Source organism: Chrysemys picta, chromosome 22, assembly GCF_011386835.1.
Source record: "Chrysemys picta bellii isolate R12L10 chromosome 22, ASM1138683v2, whole genome shotgun sequence".
NCBI classification, from domain to species: domain Eukaryota; kingdom Metazoa; phylum Chordata; order Testudines; family Emydidae; genus Chrysemys; species Chrysemys picta.
In genome coordinates, this window is record NC_088812.1 from 19,342,658 (window position 1) to 19,365,612 (window position 22,955).

The 22,955-nt window shown below is 47.0% G+C and overlaps 1 protein-coding gene across 6 annotated transcripts in view; it reads left to right on the plus strand.

The window, feature by feature from the left end:
* The first annotated feature begins 8,336 nt into the window (after positions 1-8,336).
* Positions 8,337-22,955, plus strand: part of LOC101950012 (gametocyte-specific factor 1) — a 43,353-nt gene continuing 28,734 nt past the window's right edge. The window contains exons 1-7 of one of the 6 annotated variants that reach the window (XM_065575551.1): positions 8,337-8,431; positions 9,678-9,718; positions 10,717-10,831; positions 15,923-16,023; positions 17,408-17,534; positions 18,899-18,985; positions 19,445-19,505. In XM_065575551.1, the coding sequence (XP_065431623.1) occupies positions 9,707-9,718; positions 10,717-10,831; positions 15,923-16,023; positions 17,408-17,534; positions 18,899-18,985; positions 19,445-19,505 (503 nt within the window). In that variant the 5' untranslated portion in view covers positions 8,337-8,431; positions 9,678-9,706. Of the gene's footprint in view, positions 8,432-8,682; positions 8,972-9,039; positions 9,168-9,677; positions 9,719-10,716; positions 10,832-15,922; positions 16,024-17,407; positions 17,535-18,898; positions 18,986-19,444; positions 19,506-22,955 lie in introns of those variants that run through there. The other 5 variants (XM_065575547.1, XM_065575548.1, XM_065575552.1 and 2 more) reach the window with 5 other exon arrangements.

Genomic DNA, 22,955 nt, shown 5'->3' on the forward strand with positions numbered 1-22,955 from the left:
GATTGAATATTTTGAAACCCAGTGATGCAAAAAGAGAGAGATTACTATGTGTAGAGCAGCGGGGCCCTGTAATTTTATTTTGAGACAAAACTGTCAGGTTTCTTTTCTCCAGCTTTAGGTTTTATTGAATTGCAATGTGTATCAGAGTCTAAATGCAGAACAGCAGAGAGCAAATCTTTGTCAAGGCCAGTTCTTTGTTCATAGCTAGGGTTACCATATTTCAACAAGCAAAAAAGAGGACGGGAGGAGCCCCGCCCTAGCCCCGCCCCTTCCCCTCCCACTTCCCGCCCCCCCCAGAACCCCCAACCCTCCCCCCGTTCCTTGTCCCCTGACTGCCCCCTCCTGGGACCCCTGCCCCTAACTGCCCCCCAGGACTCCACTCCCTATCTAAGCCTCCTTGCCTCTTGTCCCCTGACTGCCCCAACCCTTATCCACACCCCCACCCCCAGACAGACCCCTGGGACTCCCACGCCCCATCCAACCACTCCCCACCCCCTGACAGCCCCCCCCAGAACTCCCAACCCATCTAAACCCCTCTGCTCCCTGTCCCCTGACTGCTGCGATCCCTCTCCCCACTTCTACCCCCTGACAGCTCCCCCCCAGAACTCCCAGCCCCCTACCCCCCCCCGCTCCTTGTCCCCTGACTGCCCCCTCCTGGGACCCCTGCTCCTAACTGCCCTCCAGAACCCCACCCCCTACCTAAGACTCCCTGTTCCTTGTCCCCTAACTGCCCCCTCCTAAGACTCCCCCCAACTGCCCCCCAGGACCCTACCCCCTACCTGTACCCTGACTGCCCAAAACTTTTTCCACTTCCCCCAAAAAGCCCCCCCCCCCCCGTTTCTTGACTGCCCCCTCCAGAACCTCCCTGGCCCCCTTACCCTGCTGCTCAGAACAGGGTGTTGGGCTCTGTGCCAGCCGGACACATGGCTGAGCTCCCCAGCACAACAAAACCCGGTCCCTGGCCCTACACAATGCTGCCGGACCGGGCTGCAGGAGGAGGAGCTGCCGGCCGGCTCAGAATGTAGGGAGGAGGAAGCTGCTCCGGAGTCCAGCCCGGGACTTTCCTGCAGCCCTCCCAGCTCTGCTCTGCCGGGGGAGGGGGGAAATCCCGGACATTGTGAGTGCTTTACAAATTCCCCCCGGACGCTATTTTTAGCACGAAAAGGAGGACATGTCCGGGTAAATCCGGACGAATGGTAACCCTATTCATAGCATTTGTCTAGCTCTTGAGGTGTGATGCCTTTGGAAGGTCAAATCAAGGTCAGAAACCAACCAGGATAACCAATTTCACTTGTGTTAGGCTGGCAATTGCAAAACAAATGCAGGATTAACTGTTTTAAACTGGCAATTTTTTTAAAGCTCTACCAATATTTGTTTCCTTGTCCTCCAATGTCAGCATCCATCTGTTGTCTTGTCCTTAGACTGGAAGCTTTTTAGGGCAGGGACTGTCTTTCTGTTTCAGAGTAACAGCCGTGTTAGTCTGTATCCGCAAAAAGAAGAATAGGAGTACTTGTGGCACCTTAGAGACTAACAAATTTATTAGAGCATAAGCTTTCGTGGACTACAGCCCACTTCTTCGGATGCATATAGAATGGAACATATATTGAGGAGATATATATACACACATACAGAGAGCATAAACAGGTGGGAGTTGTCTTACAACAGAAAAACTTCAAAAACAGACTCCAAAGAGAGACTGCTGAGCTAGAATTGATATGCAAACTAGACACAATCAACTCCGGTTTGAATAAGGACTGGGAATGGCTGAGCCATTACAAACATTGACTCTATCTCCCCTTGTAAGTACTCTCACACTTATTATCAAACTGTCTGTACTGGGCTAGCTTGATTATCACTTCAAAAGTTTTTTTTCTCTTAATTAATTGGCCTCTCAGAGTTGGTAAGACAACTCCCACCTGTTTATGCTCTCTGTATGTGTGTATATATATCTCCTCAATATATGTTCCATTCTATATGCATCCGAAGAAGTGGGCTGTAGTCCACGAAAGCTTATGCTCTAATAAATTTGTTAGTCTCTAAGGTGCCACAAGTACTCCTGTTCTTCTTTTTGTCTTTCTGTTCTGGCTTTGTACAGCGGCTAGGACAGTGGGGTCCTGCTTCATGCCTAACACTCCTGGGCACTACTGCAATACACTCAAATACTAATATGATTGACTGTATCGCTGTAGTGCCTAGGAGCTCTAGTCTTGGACCAGGAGCCCATAGTGCTAGGCGCTGTACAAACACAGAACAAAAACATGGCCCCTGCCCCATAGAGCTTCCAATCTGGGAAGTTGGCAGTTCTAGGTCCTAAGCATTTTGACAGGGGATGGATCACTTGGTGATTACCTGTTCTGTTTATTCCCTCTGGGGCACCTGGCATTGGCCACTGTCCGAAGACAGGATACTGGGCTAGGTGGATCTTCGGTCTGACCCAGTATGACTGTTCTTATGTTAAAAATTAAGTGGGGAACTCAATGAAAACGAGACACTGCATCTAACTCAACTGACTTCAAAGGTGCTAAACTTGATCATGCCAGTACAAGTGTGATCAGAATCAGGTCCAATATTTTAACCTTTACTGAAAGTCAAAGCTAACGTCACTCGTTTCTGGGCTGGTGAACACTCATTGGGCTTGTTTGCCGAGTGCACAACGGAGCAGATTTGTCAGGCACTGCCGCTTTGAGACAGCCATTACTGAATGCAATGAAGCCTGACATTGGTGTGTTTGTTTAGGAGGCCCTATATCTCCTTCTATAGAAATTCCAATCTGTTCGGGATCGGAACAAATAACATTTATAGGTCAGCGAAGCTCAGTATGAACAATTTCACTGCGATTATCGCAGCTTACAGACTGAAGAGGGAACGTCAGTGTTTAGATGCGTCTGAGGAGACATGGGGAAGATGCTCCATGCACAGCCTGCATGGAAGGGGTTGTAATAAGCCAGCAGACAGCAGTTTGGGAACTTTACGTTTTCCATGGCATCTTTAAACAAAGCTACAGGAGACATGAGCAGAGCCAGCAGAAAGCAACTAAGTTGCATCAAATGAACCAAACTGCAGGAACTATTGTCTTCAAAGTGCTTTTGACTCTGAAAAGAGAGACTGTCTAAATTCCATCAAGGGGGCCCATGTCCATCATCTCTCTGAGACGCCATAGTAAATGTGCTCACCTTGCAAGCAAGCAGAGGTTTTCTTCTCCTCACCCTGCAAACTAATGCCAGGATCAAAGAGTTAAGCTGGGCTTTTGTCCTCATGCACCATTGCCTGTAATAACTGTTCTGTGGGTCAATTTAAATGACACATGCACTTAGTTGGCACAGTAGTAACGGATTAAGATTATGAGCAATCAGAACATAAAAACGGCCATACTGGGTCAGACCAATGGTCCATCTAGCCCAGTATCCTGTGACAGGGGACAATTCCCTGTGCTTCAGAGGGACTGAACAGAACAGGTAATCATCAAATGATCCATCCCCTGTCGCCCATTCCCAGCTTCTGGCAAACAGAGGCTAGGGACACTACAGAGCATGGTTTTGCATCCCTGCTCATCCTGACTAATAGCCATTCATTAGTTTATCTAGTTCTTTTTTAAACCCTGTTATAGTCTTGGCCTTCACAACATCCTCTGGCAAGGAATTCCACAGGTTGACTGTGCGTTGTGTGAAGAAATACTTCCTTTTGTTTGTTTTAAACCTGCTGCCTATTAATTTTATTTGGTGACCCCTAGTTCTTGTGTTATGAGAAGGCTTAAATAACACTTCCTTATTTACTTTCTCCACATCAGTCATGATTTTATAGACCTCTATCATATCCCCCCTTAGTCGTCTCTTTTCCAAGCTGAAAAGTCCCAGTCTTATTAATCTCTCCATATATGGTAGTCGTTCCATACCCCTAATCATTTTTGTTGCCCTTTTTTGTACCTTTTCCATTTCCAATATATCTTTTTTGAGATGGGGCAAATCCATCTGCACACAGTATGCAAGATACGGATGTACTATGGATTTATATAGAGGCAATATGATATTCATTCTGTTAATGTTGCATTTGTTTAGTCACTATTCAGTGTCCAGCACAACAGATCCTTGTCCATGGCTAAGACAAATAAATAATCACAATGATGATGCAGAATAGACCCAAGCTCTCCCTCCTGTACCTGGGCTGGCTCTGCAGAGTTAAGAGGAGCAAAATGCAACAAATCCTCCCCCTTCTCATTTTTGTCACTACAGTCACAGCTCTGATTCCAATACATACACACACACACAGCAGGCCAGCTAAGGAGAGGCCATTTTTAGACAGTCATGTTTCAGAACAAAAGCACGTCATGGTACTGAAGTGACATCTTCCAGAGGCCCCAGCATGTGCCGGGCAGCTTAGTCTAAGCAGGGCAGCCCATAGCTCATGAGCATACACCCCTCCCTACTTGACCACACTCCCAGCATACATAGGGTTGCCAGACGTCCGTTTTTTGACCGGAACACCCAGTCGAAAAGGGACCCTGGCAGCTACAGTCAGCACCGCCAACCGGGCTGTTGAAAGTCCAGTTGGCAGTCCTGCAGGTCTAAAGCAGGCTAGTCCCTACATGTCCTGGCACTGCGCTGTGCCCCAGAAGTGACCAGCAGGTCCGGCTCCTAGGCAGGGGGGCTCCGTGGCTCCGTGCGCTGCCCCCACCCCGAGCACCAGCTCCACACTCCAATTGGTCAGGAACTACGGCCAACAGGAGCTGGTGGGGCAGTGCCTGCATGTGAGAGCAGCACACAGAGAGTCCTGGCCCCCCGCCTAAGAACTGGACCTGCTGCTGGCCACTTCCTGGGTGCAGCGCAGAGCAAGGACAGGCAGGCAGCCTGCCTTAGCCCCACTGCGCCACTGACTGGGAGCCGCCTGTGGTAAGCCTGTGCCCCAACCCCAAGCTCCTGCCCCAGCCCCGAGCACCACCCACAAACCCAGAACCCCCTCCTGCACCCCAAACCCCTCATCCCTGGCCCCACCCCAGAGCCTGTACCGCCAGCTGAAGCCCTCACGCACTCTGCACCCCAACCCCTTGCCTCAAGATGCAGACCCCTCCCACATGCTGAATCCCTCAGCCCCACTCCCCAGCCTGGAGCCCCCTCCTACACCCCAAACCCTCATCCCCAGCCCCACCCCAGCCAGAACCCTCACTCCCTCCTGCACCCCAACTCCCTGCCGCAGCCTGGAGCCCCCTCCCACAACCTAAACCCATAATTTCTGGCCCCACCCTGGAGCCTGCACCCCCAATTAGAGCCCTCACTCCCTCCTGCACCCCAACCCCCTGCCGCAGCTCAGTGAAAGTGAGTGTGTGGGGGGGTAAGAGCGAGCCACCAAGGGAGGGGGAATGTAGTGGGGGGGCAGGGTCTCAGGGAAGGGGCAGGGCTAGGGTGTGTGGTTTTGTGTGATTAGAAAATTGGCAACCCTAAGCATACACAGCTCCCTGGCCCTCAAACTGCACTCCCAGCATGCACTGTTCCCCCCTCAGTTGCTGTCCCACCATACACTGCTCCACCTCTTAGCCATGTTCCCAGCATGCACTGCCCCAATTCAGGGTGCAGTCCCAGCATGCACTGCTCTCCCATCCAGGCTGCATTGCATCCCCTGCCGCCACTGCTGTCCCAGCATGCACCGTGACCCCTTAGCCACACTCCCACCCTGCATCCCCCCCTCCCAACATGCCCTGCTCCTAGGGTGACCAGATGACAGAGGTCAAATATGGGGGGGCGGGGGGACAGAGAAAAAAAAACAAAAAACAAGCGGGCGGCGGAGCAAAACAAAAAAAACTGCTAGAGCACAGGAAAAACGGAGAACCCACCGGCAGCTCCACGCCCCGCCCCCCACCAGCTTGCCTCCACTCCGTCTCCACCTCCCACCTCGGGGAGGGAAGGGAGCAGCACGCAGAGACCCCCCCCCCGCCACAGGGACCTGTCAGGGGGCCAGGTGAGTCCCAGGCAGTGCCACTTTGCCTTGAATGGTCCTTTTTAAATATGTGTTAACTACTTATGCTAAATAATCTGTTCCATCTTGTATTTATCTCTGACAACTGATCTATACTACAGAGTTAATTGGATGTAAGGCAGCTTATTTTGACCTAACTCTGTAAGCACCTACACTGAAATGTAGCTACCTCCCATGTAACTTGACCACTACACCAACTTAACTCCACCTTCACGAGAGGCATAGTGCTTAGGTCAACGTAGGCCGTGGCTACACTCGAAACTCTAAAGCGCTGCTTCAGGAGCGCTCCTGTGGCAGCGCTTTGAAGTGTGAGTATGGTCGCGCGCCAACACTGGGAGAGAGCTCTCCCAGCGCTGCAGGTATTCCACCTCCACGAGGGGATTAGCTTACAGCGCTGGGAACGTGGCTCCCAGCGCTGGGGCACTGTTTACACTGGCGCTTTACAGCACTGTAACTTGGTGCGCTCAGGGAGGTGTTCTTTCACACCCCTGAGCGAGAAAGTTACAGCGCTGTAAAGTGCCAGTTGTAGCGCTGTAAAGTGCAGTTGCAGTTAGGTCGATGCAGTGTCAGTGTAGACACTCTAAGCAGACAGAAGAGAGCTCTCCCATCGGCTTAATACCACCACCTCCATGAGAAGCCCTCTCCTGCCGACTTAGCACTGGATTTTTCACACCCCTGAGCAACGTAGTTATACCAAAGTAAGTGAGTAGTGTAGACCTTGCATAAATTTCCCAGACATGAAGAGCTCTTTGTAAGCTCAAAAGCTTGTCTCTCTCATCAACAGAAGTTGGTCCAATAAAATATATTATCTCACCCACCTTGTCTCTCTAATATCCTGAGACTGACATGGCTACAACAACGCTGCATAAAACAGTTGGAAGTTTTGGCAGATAAGTAAAGGAGCAATTGGTTGGTTTTTTTTGTTTTTTGTTTGTTTGTTTTTTTTTGGTTGTTTTAAAATATAAAATTTAGTTGCATTGTTTGAGTCTGCACATAACATCTGCAATTCATTGAGAATCTAAGCAGCTCATCTTTAACAATTGCAATTTAAGAAAAATAAAATTCACTTTTTTCTTGGGTTGATATCTAGTTACAGCAATGGTTGTGACATCACCAGTATAATTGGTGTTGGAGAACAGGAGATCATGATGTTGTTCTGAAAACTGCTTCTATGATATCATCCAGGGTTTTTGCAACTAGAAATAAACCAAAAACAGCCTCTACTTCAAATAAATAAAATTCAAATTTGGATATCTAAAATTAGGCTTCTGAAACCATATTTAATTAAGTAGCCTGATATTCACAGGTGCTGAGCTCCCTATGATTTAGGTATGAGCTGACTGGGTGCTGCAGATGCTAAGCGCTCTGAAAAGTCATTTCTTTAGGTACTAAATCTAGGCTTTTATATCTTCATTTTAAATGTCCAAGCTTGGAATTTTTGAAAATATCTACAGTAGAACTAATATAAATTAAAAATGTGGAGCTCTTTATGAAGGTTTATTTTATGTCTGCAGCATTAAGATTTGGGGGAGTTAATCTTATTTTAAAAAAATAAGTGAGAGGTACAGGCACAAAGATTTCTATTCCTTCTGTAGCTTTTTTTTTTGTATTTCACACTTTTTTATTCATTGTGTATTTCAAACAGCATTTAATCTGTTTTACATAGATTTGTGGTTGAATATTTACTACACCTGATGAAAGATCCTGAGTAGTTCATGAAGTCTGTGTAGAAATAAATGTTTGGCCTTTTCCATTAAGGTAATAAAAATAACTCTCTGGCTTACAGTGACCATGGATATCTGCCCTCAGTTACAAGTTAAAACTACTAATCAAATATTTGATTGTAGTTGGCTTATCAAATGATCTACTGTATTTTGTTATCTTTTGTTTTTTGAAGTCATCAGGACAAACATGCATTTCAAAATCATTCATCTAAGACGGTGGTACCAGCAGAATCGTTCTATATTAAAAGAAGTGTTGCTATCTTTTGTTAATTGGGTATTATATGGGATTTAACTTGGCAACAATTAAGTGGCATTTTCTAACTACAGAAAATATAGCAATGTAACTTCCTCTTGGGAGTAGTGGTCGTGGAGGTTTTTAAGGCCCGGCTTGACAAAGCCCTGGCTGGGATGATTTAGCTGGGAATTGGTCCTGCTTTGAGCAGGGGGTTGGACTAGATGACCTCTTGAGGTCCCTTCCAACTCTGATATTCTATGATTCTATGATTCTAGCCTTACCTGGAGCGGCTCCCAGGGACCATCCAGCAGGCAGGTCCCGTCCCTCTGGCTGGGTCGGGTCAGGTCGAGGGGGGCTCGCTGCCGGAACCTACAAGCCCCGCCCCTGCAGCACACAGTGGAGACCTCCTCGCCGTCTCTGTGCGTACCTGGGGAGTGGGGCTGCAGCACTGGGCAGGCAGGCGCTGGGAGTTCAGCTGAGTTGCCTCAGGGCCCAGGAAGAAGAGGTGAGTGGCGCCGGCAGTGCCGGCTTGCGTCCTCCACCAGAGGGTCCCCGATATCGGGACAAAGTCGGGACGCAGGACAAGTCCCCTAAAGTCGGGACGTCTGGTCACCCTACCTGCTCCATTCCAAACCCAACCCCAGTGGGTGCTACTAACCCCAGTGCAGAGTGACCCAGCACCTCCCTCACAGCCCACCCCTCCCTGCGCTGCCCGGCTAGCCCCGCCCCTTCAGCTGGGAGGGGTGACTTGAGCAGCCTCATTATGGTGCCCGAAAGGGGGGGGGGGGTTAGAACCTCGCTGTGGTCTCGCGCCGGCGGAGGGAGGAGTTTCGCAGTGGCTGCTCCGGAGCCGCCTTCGCACTAAGGCCACGCGCTGGTTCGGCGCAAAGTCTGCTGGGTAACGGCTCGCGCCCAGTTCCCCTCAGCACGGCCGGGCCGGGGCCGTGGGGCGTAGCTTTCCCCGCACACACTTTCCTCAGGTGCCCCCAGCCGGGTCGGGGGAGACGCGGGCCGGGTCGTTGGGGGAGCTCGTCTCTCTCGTTAGGTGCCGGTGGTTGGGGGACCACCCCGCTTGTCCCTCCCGTGGGTGGGGCTGGGCTGGGCTAGGGCCCTGCTGCTGCCGGGGCCGGGGCTGACACCGGCTGCCGTGCCCCTGCCTGGTCCCGGCTGTGCGGGGCGCTGCGAGCCTGCGCCGAGCCGGGGGCCGGTGGGATCGTGTTGCCAGCGCCTCGGCTCGCGGTGTGAGTGCCCGGGTCACTGGCTGCCCACGACTCAGCCTCGCACTGCCCTGCCCCAGACCCCAGGCTATGGTCTGTGCCCCCTTCAGTGTCCTTTGGCTGCCACATGCCCCCCATAGTGCGCTGGGGGCAGATGGGGAAGGACATACCAGTGCCCTCGCTGGGGTGTCCTAAGTCAGATCGTGCCAGTTTGTCAAAGGCACCTCCAAAATTATTGGTGCTGGTCAGATCTGCAGTTCACCCTTGAGAGAGGGATCCGCAGCTGACACGCTTGGCCCATGTGTGCCAATTTTATTAGGCATCTCATTTTGGCTTTTTTTTTTTTTTTTTTTAAAGCAACAACCATATTTTCTGGTGGGCAACCAAATCTGCAGTCCTTTAAATTCTGTCTTATTTAGATTTATAATCTTGTGGGGAAGGATTTTTTAGATGACTGATGTATTCAAATTGTATAAATTGCAGTGAAGACTGGAGAGAATCTAACCCTTTGTGTTTTTTTTTTTTAAACCAAAGCATTAGGAACAAAGTTCTTCATACAGATCATGAGCCACAAGGTAGGTGTAAAAGTGTTGACCTGTCAGGCAGGTGGAGGGGCTCAGGGATAGAGCACTGAAGTGGGTATAAGAAAAGATTACTGAACTCCCAAAATACATGGCTTAATTTTTCTTGGGAACTGGTTCTTTTTAACCTCGTAAATGTATTGGTCAAAGAGGATGTTTCAGTCAAAAAATCTTTGGATTTTAGCATCTTGGAGGAAATCTTTCTCTGTGGAGCAGAAGAACATGAGGTTCCCGGTACCCTAAATTATACGTGGGCCACCAAGAGTAAGCTTGTATCCTATGCATACATAGCATAGATGTAAAGTCTACTGGCTACTGTCCTGCAGTTGATCTTTGACCCTTAGTAGCTGTGATGGATAAATTGAAATAACTTTCAAGTTATTTCCAGTGCCTAGAAGTTGAAGCTAGAAAAATTCAGAATGGAAATAAAGTTTATTTTTAACAGTGAGGGAGAATTGGAAAAATTACCAACTGTTGTGGTAGATTCTCCATCAAATTTTTGAAATAAAGATTGGATACCTTTCTAAAGGATCTGCTCTAGGTCAAACGGGAATTAATTCAGGGCAGTCCTATGCCTTGTGTTATACAAAAGGTCAGCCTAGATCAGTAGTTTTCAACTTTTTTTCATTTGCGGACTCTTAAATTTCAAATGGAGGTGCAGGACCCCTTTGGAAATCCTAGCTATAGTCTGTGGACCCCTAGGGATCTGCGGATCACAGGTTGAAAACCACTCCTAGATGATCATAACTGTCTCTTCTGGCATTAGAAATAGGGTGACCAGATGAGAGGAAGAAAATATCAGGAAGCATGGGGGGGGGGGGGGGGGGTGTCCGCTGGCAGAGCAAAAAAAAAAAAAAAAAAAAGCCGCGTGCTGCCAGGACAAATTGCGTCCCAACCAAAGATCAGTCGAGACGGGTGACAAACACCTAAATATCAGGACATCTGGTCACCCTACTTAGAAATCTGTGAATCTCCTCATTTTTGGTCTAAAGGGTAGATATTTTGAGGAGGAGAATGACACTCCAAGACTGGCTCAAAGGATCCTCCAGCGAAACTTCAGTCAGCGTTCTTTCAGCATCAATAAAAGGGATTTAGAAGACAACTATGGTAAGTGTTTCTTTGCTGGCTTGTAACATTCATGCAGGGGCCTGGACTAGATGACCTCTGGGGGTCCCTTCCAGTCCTACAATTCTATGATTCTATTCATGGTTTCCGCAAAGATACAGCGAGAGACAGCTTAGATCTTTGGAAGTATTAAAGTATCTTAAACTTGGTTAAAGGACGGAGTGGCTTGTAGGGAAGTAACTTTCCACTCTAGGCATTAAGTTTGGTGGATATATGCGTCTGTGTGCTAGAGCAGCGGTTCACAAATTCTTTCATTCTGGGATCCAAAATCAGGTGCAGTGGTCTTCTTGCAGTTCAAAACCACACAAACTGTAGAGGCAATAAAGGATGATGTGGGTCAATATCACAGCAAGAAACCATACCTAGGTTTTGCAAGGTGGGTGTGAGACTGCTTGGGTAATATATAGTTGCTGGGTGGGTGACTGGGTGTACTGAGACAAACGCTTCTAGGTAGCATATTGAGTGCAGACACGCAACACCATGCCCCAACCTTTGTGAGCCAGGAAGGCTGGAGTGAGTGCGTAACTCAGCTGTGTGTGGTTCATTTTATTTATTTAGCGTATGCAATCTGGCCAACCACAGTGTTCTTATCAGTAATATTCAAGGCATGCAGGAAGTTGTCATTTTGCAGTCCTCCACCGTGTGCGTCATGGTTTGTGGGTTCCCACATTGAGCTAGTGGACTATGTCTGTGGTCTAGAGAAATGGACGATCCAACTAGCAGATCAGATTTGCTGTGTGGGGTACAAACTGGTTACAAAACTACAATCACGTCTGGTGCAGACAGGGCCTAAATCAGATTCCTGGGGATCATCCCAGTAAAGTGACTGTTCTTATTAAGGCCCTCTCCATGCCACAACTCATAATTGACTTTATTACCAGTGGCTGGCTCCAAAATGTGTTTGACTACAGACACAAGTTGGTTAATATCCTGTTAGTACTAGGCTGTCAAACGATTAAACAGTTTAATCGCGCGATTAAACAATAATAGAATACTATTTAAATATTTGTGGATGTTTTCTACATTTTCAAATATATTTATTTCAATTACAACACAGAATACAAAGTGTACAGTGCACACTTATATTTATTTTTATTACAAATGTTTACACTGTAAAAAAAAAAGAAATCGTATTTTTCAATTCATGTAATAATAATATAGTACAATCTCTTTATCATGAAAGTTGAACTTACAAATGTAGAATTATGTACAAAAAAAATTGCATTCTAAAACAAAACAATGTAAAACTTTAGAGCCTACAAGTAGTCAGTCTTACTTCTTGTTCAGACGATAGCTAAGATAAACAAGTTTGTTTACATTTGCAGGAGATAATGCTGCCCACTTCTTGTTTACAATGTCACCTGAAAGTGAGAACAGGCATTCACATAGCACTGTTATAGGCGGTGAAGCAAGGTATTTACATGCCAGATGCACTAAAGATTCATATGTCCCTTCAGGCTTCAACCACCATTCCAGAGGACATGTGTCCATGCTGATGACAAGTTCTGCTCAATAACGATCCAAAGCGGTGTGGCCCAACGCATGTTCGCTTTCATAATCTAAGTCAGATGCCACCAGCAGAAGGTTGATTTTCTTTTTTTGGTGGTTCGGGTTCTGTAGTTTACACGTTGGAATATTGTTCTTTTAAGACTTTTGAAAGCATGCTCCACACCTCATCCCTCTCAGATTTTGGAAGGCACTTCAGATTCTTAAACCTTGGGTCGAGTACTGTAGCTATCTTTAGAAATCTCACATTTGTACCTTCTTTGCATTTTGTCAAATCTGTAGTTTAAAAAGTGTTCTTAAAATTAACATGTGCTGGGTCATCATCCTAGGCTGCTATAACATAAGATATATGACAAAATGTGGGTAAAACAGGGAAGGAGACATACAATTCTCCCCCAAGGAGTTCAGTGTCAAATTATTTAACACATTATTTTTTTAACGTGTCATAAACATGGAAGCATGACCTCTGGAATGGTGGCTGAAGCACGAAGGGGCATATGAATGTTTAGCATATCTGGCATGTAAATACCTTGCGATGCTGGCTACAAATGTGCCATACGAACTCCTGTTCTGACTTTCAGGTGACATTGTAAATAAGAAGCAGGCAGCAGTATCTCCTATAAATGTAAACAAACTTGTTTCTCTTAGGGTAGGTCTACACTTACCTGGTAGTTCGGCGGTGAGCGATCGAACTTCTGGGTTCGACTTATCGCGTCTTGTCTGGACGAGATAAGTCGAACCCGGAAGTGCTCGCCGTCGACTGCGGTACTCCAGCTAGACGAGAGGAGTACCGCGGAGTCGACGGCGGAGCCTGCCTGCCGCATGTGGACCGAGGTAAGTTCGAACTAAGGTACTTCGAAATTCAGCTACGTTATTCACGTAGATGAAGTTGCATACCTTAGTTCAAATTAGGGGGTTAGTGTAGACCTGGCCTTAGCGATTGGGTGAACAAGAAGTAGGACTGAGGGGACTTGTTGGCTCTAAAGTTTTTTACATTGTTTTGTTTTTGAGTGCAGTTATGTAACACAAATATCTACATTTGTAAGTTGCACTTTCACAATAAAGAGATTGCAATACAGTATTTGTATGAGGTGAATTGAAAAATACTATTTATCATTTTTACAGTGCAAATATTTGTAATAAAAACAATAGTGAGCACTGTACCTTTTGTATTCTGTTGTAATTGAAATCAATATATTTGAAAATGTAGAAAACATCCAAAAATATTTTACACTTCATTGGTATACTATTGTGTAACAGTGCGATTAAAACTGCGATTAATCGTGATTAATTTTTTAATTGTGTGGGGGTTTTTTGTGAGGGGGGGAGGTTTTAAGTTAATCGCATGAGTTAATTGTGATTAATATACAGCCCTAGTTAGTACCATGGTCAGGTAAGGGAGCTGCCCTCTTCAGAGGCCTAGCCTGGCATATGGCGCTGGTTTGATGCATTGGGGACTCCTTCCCCCCTCTTCCCCCCCCCCCTCCGTAATTCATGGGTGCACAGGCTTGGTGCTCTGGAACCACTGAATAAAGTTCAGGGCTTGTCTACACTACCACTTAAGTTGATGTAACTTATGTCGGTCACGGATGTGAAAAAGCCACCCCCCTGAGCAATGCACCACCTGAGCTGTCCACACCAGTGCTAAGTCAGTGGGGGACACTCTCCCGCTGTCATAGCTTCCGCCTCTTACTGAGGTGGAGTAATTATGCTGACGGGAGAGCGCTCTCCGGTCAGCATAGTGTGTTTTCACCAGACTCACTACAACAGCGCAGTAATGTAGACTAGCCCTCAGACAAGACCCTCTTGTAGTGTGACTACCCCTCGGGGCGCACACTCACTAGGACGAGCCTCCTGGGCTTCAGCTCCTCCTGGGTCTGATCTCTGAGCATTCAGCATCCCTATTTCATGCCGTAAACTCCCTGCAGCGAGTCCACCTGACTAGAACACCGGGGGAAACCTTACATTCCCCTCAAAGGGGCCATGCACCCCCGACTTCGCCAGTCAGGAGTGACTCTCAGCCAGCGGTGTCAAACAGAAGGGTTTATTAGTCATCTGAAACACAGCATAGAGCAGAATCTTGTTAGCACAGAAAGCAGGAAGTTAAAGCAAAGTCCATCTTGAGGAGACTCAGAGCCCTGGGCTCTCCTCCTGAGTCCCAAACCAGGAGACTGACCAGCTTCCAGCAGCTCACTCTGTCACACCCAGTTGCCCCTCCTCCATCCTGTGTGCTGTTGCCCAGGCAAACCGGTCACCTGGCCTCTACCTCTTTGTTCTCTAATTACTCTGACTGGCTCTTGCAGAGGATGGGCACTAGCCATCAATTGCTAGGATACAGAATGTCCAACCATTGTTTGGGCCCAGGTAGCTAGATGGCACTTGTACCTTCCCTCTTGGGGTATCTGCAAAGCTCTCACACCCTTATCCCACCGCCTAGATACTTGTGCAACACATAGGGAAAACTGAGGTGCACAAGTATTCATACAAACATTGACAATTCCCACTTTGTCACAAGTAGCCATTTGTCCTAATTACTGTGTCAGTCTTTCTCAATGGCCTGTCCCTCTGATCTCCCTGTTTAGAAAGGCTGCAAGCTGGTCCCTGGTATCAAAAAGGTTGAAAAACACTGATTTATGTAATCAATCTGGCCCATCCCCCTTACTTCCAGCTATCTAGAAAACCTCCCACAGTCTGTTGTCCCTTGTTTCTTTGTGTGCATGCCCTCTGTACACTGATACAAATGTGGGTAAATAGATTGGAAGGTGTGAGGGGAGACAGCTGCTGCATGAACACAGACTGAATCCTGAAGAAGAGGTCTGTGTATGCTTGAAAGCTTGTCTCTCTCGCTATCGGAAGTTGGTCCTCACCTACCTTGTCCCTTCTATGTAAGTTTTAAGTGATTAAGATGACTTGTGGCTCTCTGAGTCGTAGTGTGGACTAGGAGGGAACATTTTCAAAAATTGCCTGTGACTTAGGCCCTCACTATGTTCAATGGGTGTTGGGCTCTTAAGCACCTGCCAGCCTCTGCACTTTACAGGGCCAAGTGCACTGTAGTACAAATTGCAGCCTTAACTCCAGACATGTTTGTTTTAGTTTGATTTTTCTTACTCCAGCAGAGATGGCCTTTGAGCATGAAGGTAAATGCAAAAGGATTTATTTCAGAATGCTGTTCTTCTGCTGACCCTTAGCATGTCACTACTATACAACTAGCTAATTTGGTAGCTTCAAGGGTTTTTATAGTAATGTGTTTATTTCCAGCTCACTGTTCTGCATAAGTGTACTCGTTGATATATACTGGCCACTCTGCACTACTGACTGCACTTTCCTCATTTTTAATTTAATATTCCACTCACCAGAAGTCCAAAGTGAATTTGGTTGGGTGTACACAATGAGTGTCAACTTAGCAATTTTACATTTTTGTCTAGGCTATTAACAGTTGATGGCTTAACCCCATTAGAGGAAATCTCCAGTACCTAGTATGTTTCCACACTTGTTAATTGTGTTCATGATGTTCTTAGATCTTGTTTTATAGAATGTTTTCTTGTCTTTTTATTCCTTCTCTTCCAGTTGATGCTTTGGATCCGGAGAGGTTAATACAATGTCCATATGATAAATCTCATCAAATCAGGGCCTGTCGGTTTCCCTATCATCTTATAAAGTGCAGGAAGGTAGGACGGGATGTTAAGGGGAAATCCTATTTTTGTAAATGCTAATGCATGGTGAGCTCAGTATGCTGTGTTGCCTTTTGCTAGAAGGATGTATTCACTTGCTATTAGGCTGGAAGAAGCCGTCTTTATATCTCTGTCATCCGTTTACCACTTAGTAAAAGCACCCAGTTCATGTTTAGGAATGCGCTTCAGATCAGTACATTTACCCCGAAGAAAGGTGATACAGGTTCTTCAGAATACCTAGGTCAGTTACGGGATCCTATTCTCTTCCAACTGTTCACTCATGGGACAGGGTATTTACTTCCCACTTCAGGCCATGGAGCAAATGCGGGCAGCGTTGTATGGATGCCTTCTGGCTGGCCAAAGCAGAAATGAGCTGATGTTGCAGCTAATTCTTGACTTTGCAATTAGAGCAGTGCAGCTGCTAAGACATCTATTTTTTTTTTATATTGCTAATAACTCTATTCAGTGTAGATCTGTCTGAAACTTTACCTCTTCTCAGTCTTCTATCCTGGGCTAGAATGCTATATATTTAACAGGAGAAGCTGCCCCTTTCTTTTGTACTCTCAGTCAGTATCATGTTTTAACCTCTCCAGTGCTAGTGTATATTAGTTGTACTGGTATAATTGCATCCACATGTTAAGATGATGTACCGGTATAACTGTATTGGTTAGGAATCACACCCCTAGCCAACATAGCTATAGTAATATAAAAGCCATGCAGAGCAGGCCTGAGCACTGTGTGTTCTTCCTCTCCGTCGTCTTGATCTTTTCTAAGGGTAAAGTTTCTTCTTTCAGTGGGGGATAGTAGTGCTCTTCTATGTCCACACTAGTTTACCTCTACTGGCAAAGTGCTCCCAATATAGATGTGACCTCAGCTGGAACATCGAGTAACTTCCCTCCTGTTTCAGGCGGGTTAAATTAACTGCAAAGACTTAAGCTCTAGCGCAGGTAGGAACTTGTTCTCTAGTCTGTCGCTCACTTAATTTAAAAATAAAGTGGCTGAATTATTTAGGGTTTCAAGGCACTTATTCCCCGTGTAGCTTTTTAGGGCAATTTCATCTGTGCATCGAACCATGCCAGTGATGACACTGCAACAGTTTCACTGTGTTTGTTCTGGGGCTGATCTTCAATCAGATAAATTCAGGGTGTTGTTTAAATGTAAAAATGAACAAACGTAGCCTGTATCATAAAGGATGCATATGCCTTGCTGTTTCTACACTGCATTTGTGCTCAGGACCTGAGCTGAGTTTTGGCTTTCCTTGTTTACATTTTTTCAACCTATTTCAGGATGCAGATTGCACAAACCCTTCACTAGTGACTAGAAAACACAAGGGTTAGGATGAATTCAGTGAGATAGCACGTACTTTTTTCTGTTTCTCTAGAACCACCCTGATGTTGCAAAGCAGCTAGCCACATGCCCCTTTAATGCCCGCCATCAGGTTCCCAGAGCTGAGATCGGCCATCATATCTCAAGCTGTGATGACAAAAGCTGCACTGAGCAAGACATTGGTGAGAAAATATTAGATTCCTTTGGCTTTGTAAAGTCACTTCTGGAGCTCTTGGGCTAACAGCGTTCTAACTTAATTTTTGCTGTTAAAGATAGTTTTAATACTCTATTATTCCATAAGCAACCCTTTACCTGTAGTGCTATGTGATACAGAAACAGCAGGAGCCCTTGGAGACTTGAGTTTCATTCATTCTGTGTCCATGCAAATTCTCCTAAGCATCTGAGAGGCAACTGGCTTGCATTACATGTGTTATCTGCCAGAGATTTTAGCATTAAAATGGGAACTGTACATTGTGCCATAAACTGTGTGTGTTGAAATGAGATCTAGTTGGTAATCTGGACCGCTTAGAGCGGAAAGCTAGTGGCCATGAGAGATTTGGGTCTCCAATGCAGATAGGACTTGATAGTGACCAAAAATCTTTATAGCCTGTCTAGTGGCATATGTGAAATAAATTGGTCTGTCCAGTTGTTAATGGACAAGTGTCTAGATCATAACAATCCTCACTTCTGTTACATCCTACTTGACTATCTTAGCAGAAAAGCCATGACTGGGCCAGGGAGGCTGAATAACTTTCCCAATTGAAGGTGGGTTCCTCCAGTTCAGAGTGGGGCAAGTTGGGGAGGGAATTATGGGGAAGCTTTCCTACCACTGCCCATGCTGTCGGCTCTGACGAGGAGTTCACTGTCCAGGTCTGTCACCCTAGCACCTAAATCGCTTGGTTATGTAGGTCGTGTTCCAATTTCTCTCCCCACTGATGTCTATGTGGCTATCACTACACTGGAAAACGTACCTGTTCTATGGCAAAAGTAGAGTTGTACTGAAGCTAGCAATAATGTTAATGTAGACGGGGCTTAGAGCATGATAGTACTGGAAAAAACCCTGAGCAGATTTTTGTGACATGACAATAGAAACACCCCTGAACCCTCTCCCAATGCGTATGTTGAAGCAGCTGCACCACTGCTGAAAAATGTGTGCAGAATTGTTTAGCTTTAGAAAAGGCTTAAAACAGGGATTGGCAAATGGGGGGCTGTAACCACCCTGCCAGATCGTTTGATTTGGCCTGCCAAACATTCTGTGTTGTAGCAAACCTTTCAGAGTTAGGCAATATATAGGCTCTTAAGGTATGGGCCACCGAAGGGTTCTCGTGGATTTTCTGTCCCTTTGCTACCTTCAAGGTGCCCATCCTTGGCCTAAAGAGTTTTGCCCCCAAGACTAGGGGAGTACTGATCAGCTTCCAGTGTGTGCTGCTCCTCTCCAAAGCCTAGAGCTATTCTGCAGCTAGGTCAAAACATGATTAATGTCCCTAAAATAGGATTATATTTTATCCAAAAAGATTTTCTCACTAAGAATCTTCTTTGCTTTAAGTGAGTCAGTCGAATAACTGCCACAGAGAGAAGATGAACACTGTCAGCATGTGGCAGCCGCCCCCATGTGACGAAGACTGGGATAAAGGTGAGGAAGTAGATTGACATAGGGTGGCTGTCAGCCCCTGCTATTCCCTTCTTCTTGCCCCTAATGAAGTGACATGGACTAAGAGAGAGGTCCCATAGATCCTTCTGCACAGATCATGTGTTGGGACACCAAATTATACTGTCCCTGAACAAATTAAGTTCTCCTGCTTCACAGGCTCTACCACATGCCTGCTATTCTCTACAAAACATCTGTTATTTTCCATGTAGTCTGTTGCCCCATCTGTGCTTTGATGAAAGTGGAAATTGATGATAACCTTTACGCTTTATATTTTTCAATTAAATGTCTGCTTTGCTGTCACTTACGCCAAGCCTTAGCTCAATTCTCATTCCGTTTTGTAAACCTAGCAGAGTCTCTGCCATATTTCTCATTTTATGTTGCTATGACGCTTGCAGAAGTTATTCAGTAGTGAGCCACAGTGATGTCTGTTTCCTTTGGCAGATCTACAGGAGCAATCAAATTCTACGTTTGTTTGGGGCACGTTCAATAGTGGCATAAACAGGTAACAAAAGGTGTATTTCTTGTGACAGTGCTTTCCATAGAAGATGTGCTTTCAAACTACTTTTAATTCATGCTGCTGTGTTAATGGGCAGATGCAATTTACTTTATTAATCCTATTTTTGGGTGGTGATGGAGGAGTTCCCACCGGCATGAATCAACATTCCTATGTCTCTGGGTCAGTGTTTCCTGTCTCCTTTTAGTTGCAGATCCATATGAGAGTATAAGAACATACTATTGCTACCAGCTAATGGTTACTCCTCTAATTCTACTGTAGTACTATTAGTGCTGATGGTTCTGGATTCAATCCCCACTGGTTATATATTTGTTGGGGGGTTAAACACTAAACTGTTATGCTGGGCTTGATAGAAATGCAGACTGATGTCAGCCCTTAGCTAATCTAATCTCTCATGACCTGCTGCAAGTAACTTTTAACAGCCAGGAGATTTTGCAGGCAGTTAGAGCCCTGAGTCAGAAATTATTTTATTTGTGAAGTTTAATCACAATGCAAGTTTGGAAAATGAAGCATAATGTGTTTGGTCATTATCTCTGTCTCACCCCTGAACAACCAAATCATTGTACTATGCCTTACCTGTCTAATCAGAGCCTTCTACAGCCCGTAACAGTGACATAGAATCATAGGACTGAAAGAGACCTCGAGAGGTCATCTAGTCCAGTCCCCTGCACCCACGGCAGGACTAAGTATTATCTAGATAAGTGCTTTTCAAACTGTGGGTCATGACCCAGAACTGGGTCACGGAATGAAGGCACTGGGTTGCGGCGGCTTTGGTCAGCTCTACTGACCGGGCCATTAAAAGTCCCGTCGGGGGTGCTGAGCAGCTAAAGCAGGCTAGTCCCTACCTGTTCCGACACTGCGCTGTGCCCTTGAAGCGGCCAGCAGCAGGTCCGGCCCCTAGGTTGGGGGTGGGGGAGAGCCACGGGGCTCCATGCGCTGCCCCTGCCCTGAGCACCGGCTCTGCATTCCCATTGGCCAATGGGAGCTGGTGGGCGGGGGGCAGTGCCTGTGGGCAAGAGCCGTGCGGAGCTGCTTGCACGCCTCTGCCTAGGAGCCGGACCTGCTGCTGGCCGCTTCCCTTTTTCTTGTAACAAGCTTTTTATCTACTTGAAAACTGTTATCATGTCCCTTCTCAGGGTATGTCTACACTACGAAATTAGGTCAAATTTATAGACGTTGATTTTTAGGAAGCGATTTTATACACTCAGTTTTGTGTGTCCCCACTAAGCGCATTAAGTCGGCGGCGTATGTCCACAGTACCGTGGCTAGCGTCGACTTTCGGAGTGTTGCACTGTGGGTAGCTATCCCACAGTTCCTGCAGTCTCTGCCACCCATTGGAATTCTGGGGCAAAAACATTGTCGCGGGTGGTTTTGGGTACATGTCGTCAGCTGCCCCTCCCTCCATGAAAGCAATGGCAGACACTCGTTCCGCGCCTTTTCTCCGCGCAGCCGCCATACCACAGCAAGGGTGCAGCCCGCTCAGCTCAGCTCACCAACACCGCCGCTGTTGTGTACTAGGTGCTGCTGGCAGCAGACGGTGCAGTAGGACTGCTTACCATCGTCATCCACCGTTTCCGCTGCATCTCTGCTCTGCTGCTATTGTGTCAATAGCGAATTTCTCCATTTTGTCTGTCATGGGCTCCAGGTACGCTTCCTCTGCAACTCTGCTCTCCTGCTCTCATGAATCCACCTCACAGGTCCTCTCGTTGTTCTCTATAAATATCTATTCTCATGGCATCCATAGTCAGCCACCGCTTGCGTTGCAACTCCGCTCTCCTGCAGACGCCATACCACGGCAAGCCTGGAGCCTGCTCAGATCACCGCGGCAGTTATGAGCATTGTAAACACCTCACGCATTATCCTGCAGTACGTGCAGAACCAAAACTCGCAAAAGCAGGCGAGGAGGCGGTGACGAGAATGATGAGGACATGGACACCGACTTCTCTCCAAGTACGGGTCCCGGCAATTTGGACTTCCTGGTGGCAGTGGGGCAGGCTCATGCCATGGAATGCCAATTCTGGGCCTGGCAAACAAGCATAGACTGGTGGGACCGCATAGTGTTGCAGGTCTGGGATGCTTCCCAGTGGCTGTGAAACTTTTGCATGCGTTGTTTTGGAACTTTGTGATTTGCTTTCCCTTGCCATCAAGTGCAAGAATACCAAGATAAGAGCAGCCCTCACAGTTCAGAAGCAAGTGGCGATAGCCCTCTGGAAGCTTGCAATGCCAGACAGCTACCGGTCAGTCGGGAATCAATTTGGAGTGGGCAAATCTACTGTGGGGGCTGTTGTGATCCAAGTAGCCAACGCAATCTCTGAGCTGCTGCTATCAAGGGTAGTGACTCTGGGAAATGTGCAGGTCATAGTGGATGGCTTTGCTGCAAAGGGATTACCTAACGGTGGTGGGGCGATGGAAGGAACGCATATCCCTATCTTGGGACTGGACCATCTTGGCAGCCAGTACCTAAACCCCTTGCGGGACTTTTCAATGGTGCTGCAAGCACTGATGGATCACAAGGGACGTTTCACCAACATCAATGTGGGATGGCCGGGAAAGGTACATGACACTCGCATCTTCAGAAACTCTGGTCTATTTGAACAGCTGCAGGAAGGGACTTACTTCCCAGACCAGAAAATAACCATTGGGGATGTTGAAATGCCTACAGTTATCCTTGGGAACCCAGGCTACCCCTTAATGCCATGGCTTATGAAGCCATACACCGGCACCCTGGACAGTAGTAAGGAGCAGTTCAACTATAGGGTGAGCAAGTGCAAAATGTTGGTAGAATGTGCATTTGGACGTTTAAAAGCTCTGTTAGACCTCAGCGAAACCAGTATTCCCATTGTTATTGCTGCTTGCTGTGTGCTCCACAATATCTGTGAGAGTAAAGGGGAGACATTTATGCCGGAGTGGGAGGTTGAGGCAAATCGCCTGGCCGCTGATTACACACAGCCAGACACCATGGCAGTTAGAAGAGCATAGCAGGGTGTGCTGCGCATCACAGAAGCTTTGAAAACCAGTTTCGTGACTGGCCAGAGTATGGTGTGAGAGTTCTGATTGTTTCTCTTTGATAAAACCCGCCCCCTTGGTTCACTCTACTTCCCTGTAAGCCAGCCCAACCTCCCACCTTCGATCACTGCTTGCAGAGGCAATAAAGGCATTGTTGTTTCAAAATCATGCATTCTTTATTAATTTGTCACACACATAGGTGGATAACTGCCAAAGTAGCCCGGGAGGGGCAGGGGCGGAGGGAAGGACAAGACCACACTGTATTTCAAAACTTATTGAATGCCAGCTTTCTGTTGCTTGGGCCGTCCTCTGGGGTGGAGTGGTTGGGTGGCCAGAGGGGGGGGAGGGGCGTTCTTAGGCGTCTGGGTGAGGAGGCCATGGAACTTGGGGAGGAGGGCAGTTGGTTACATAAGGGCTGCAGCGGTGGTCTGC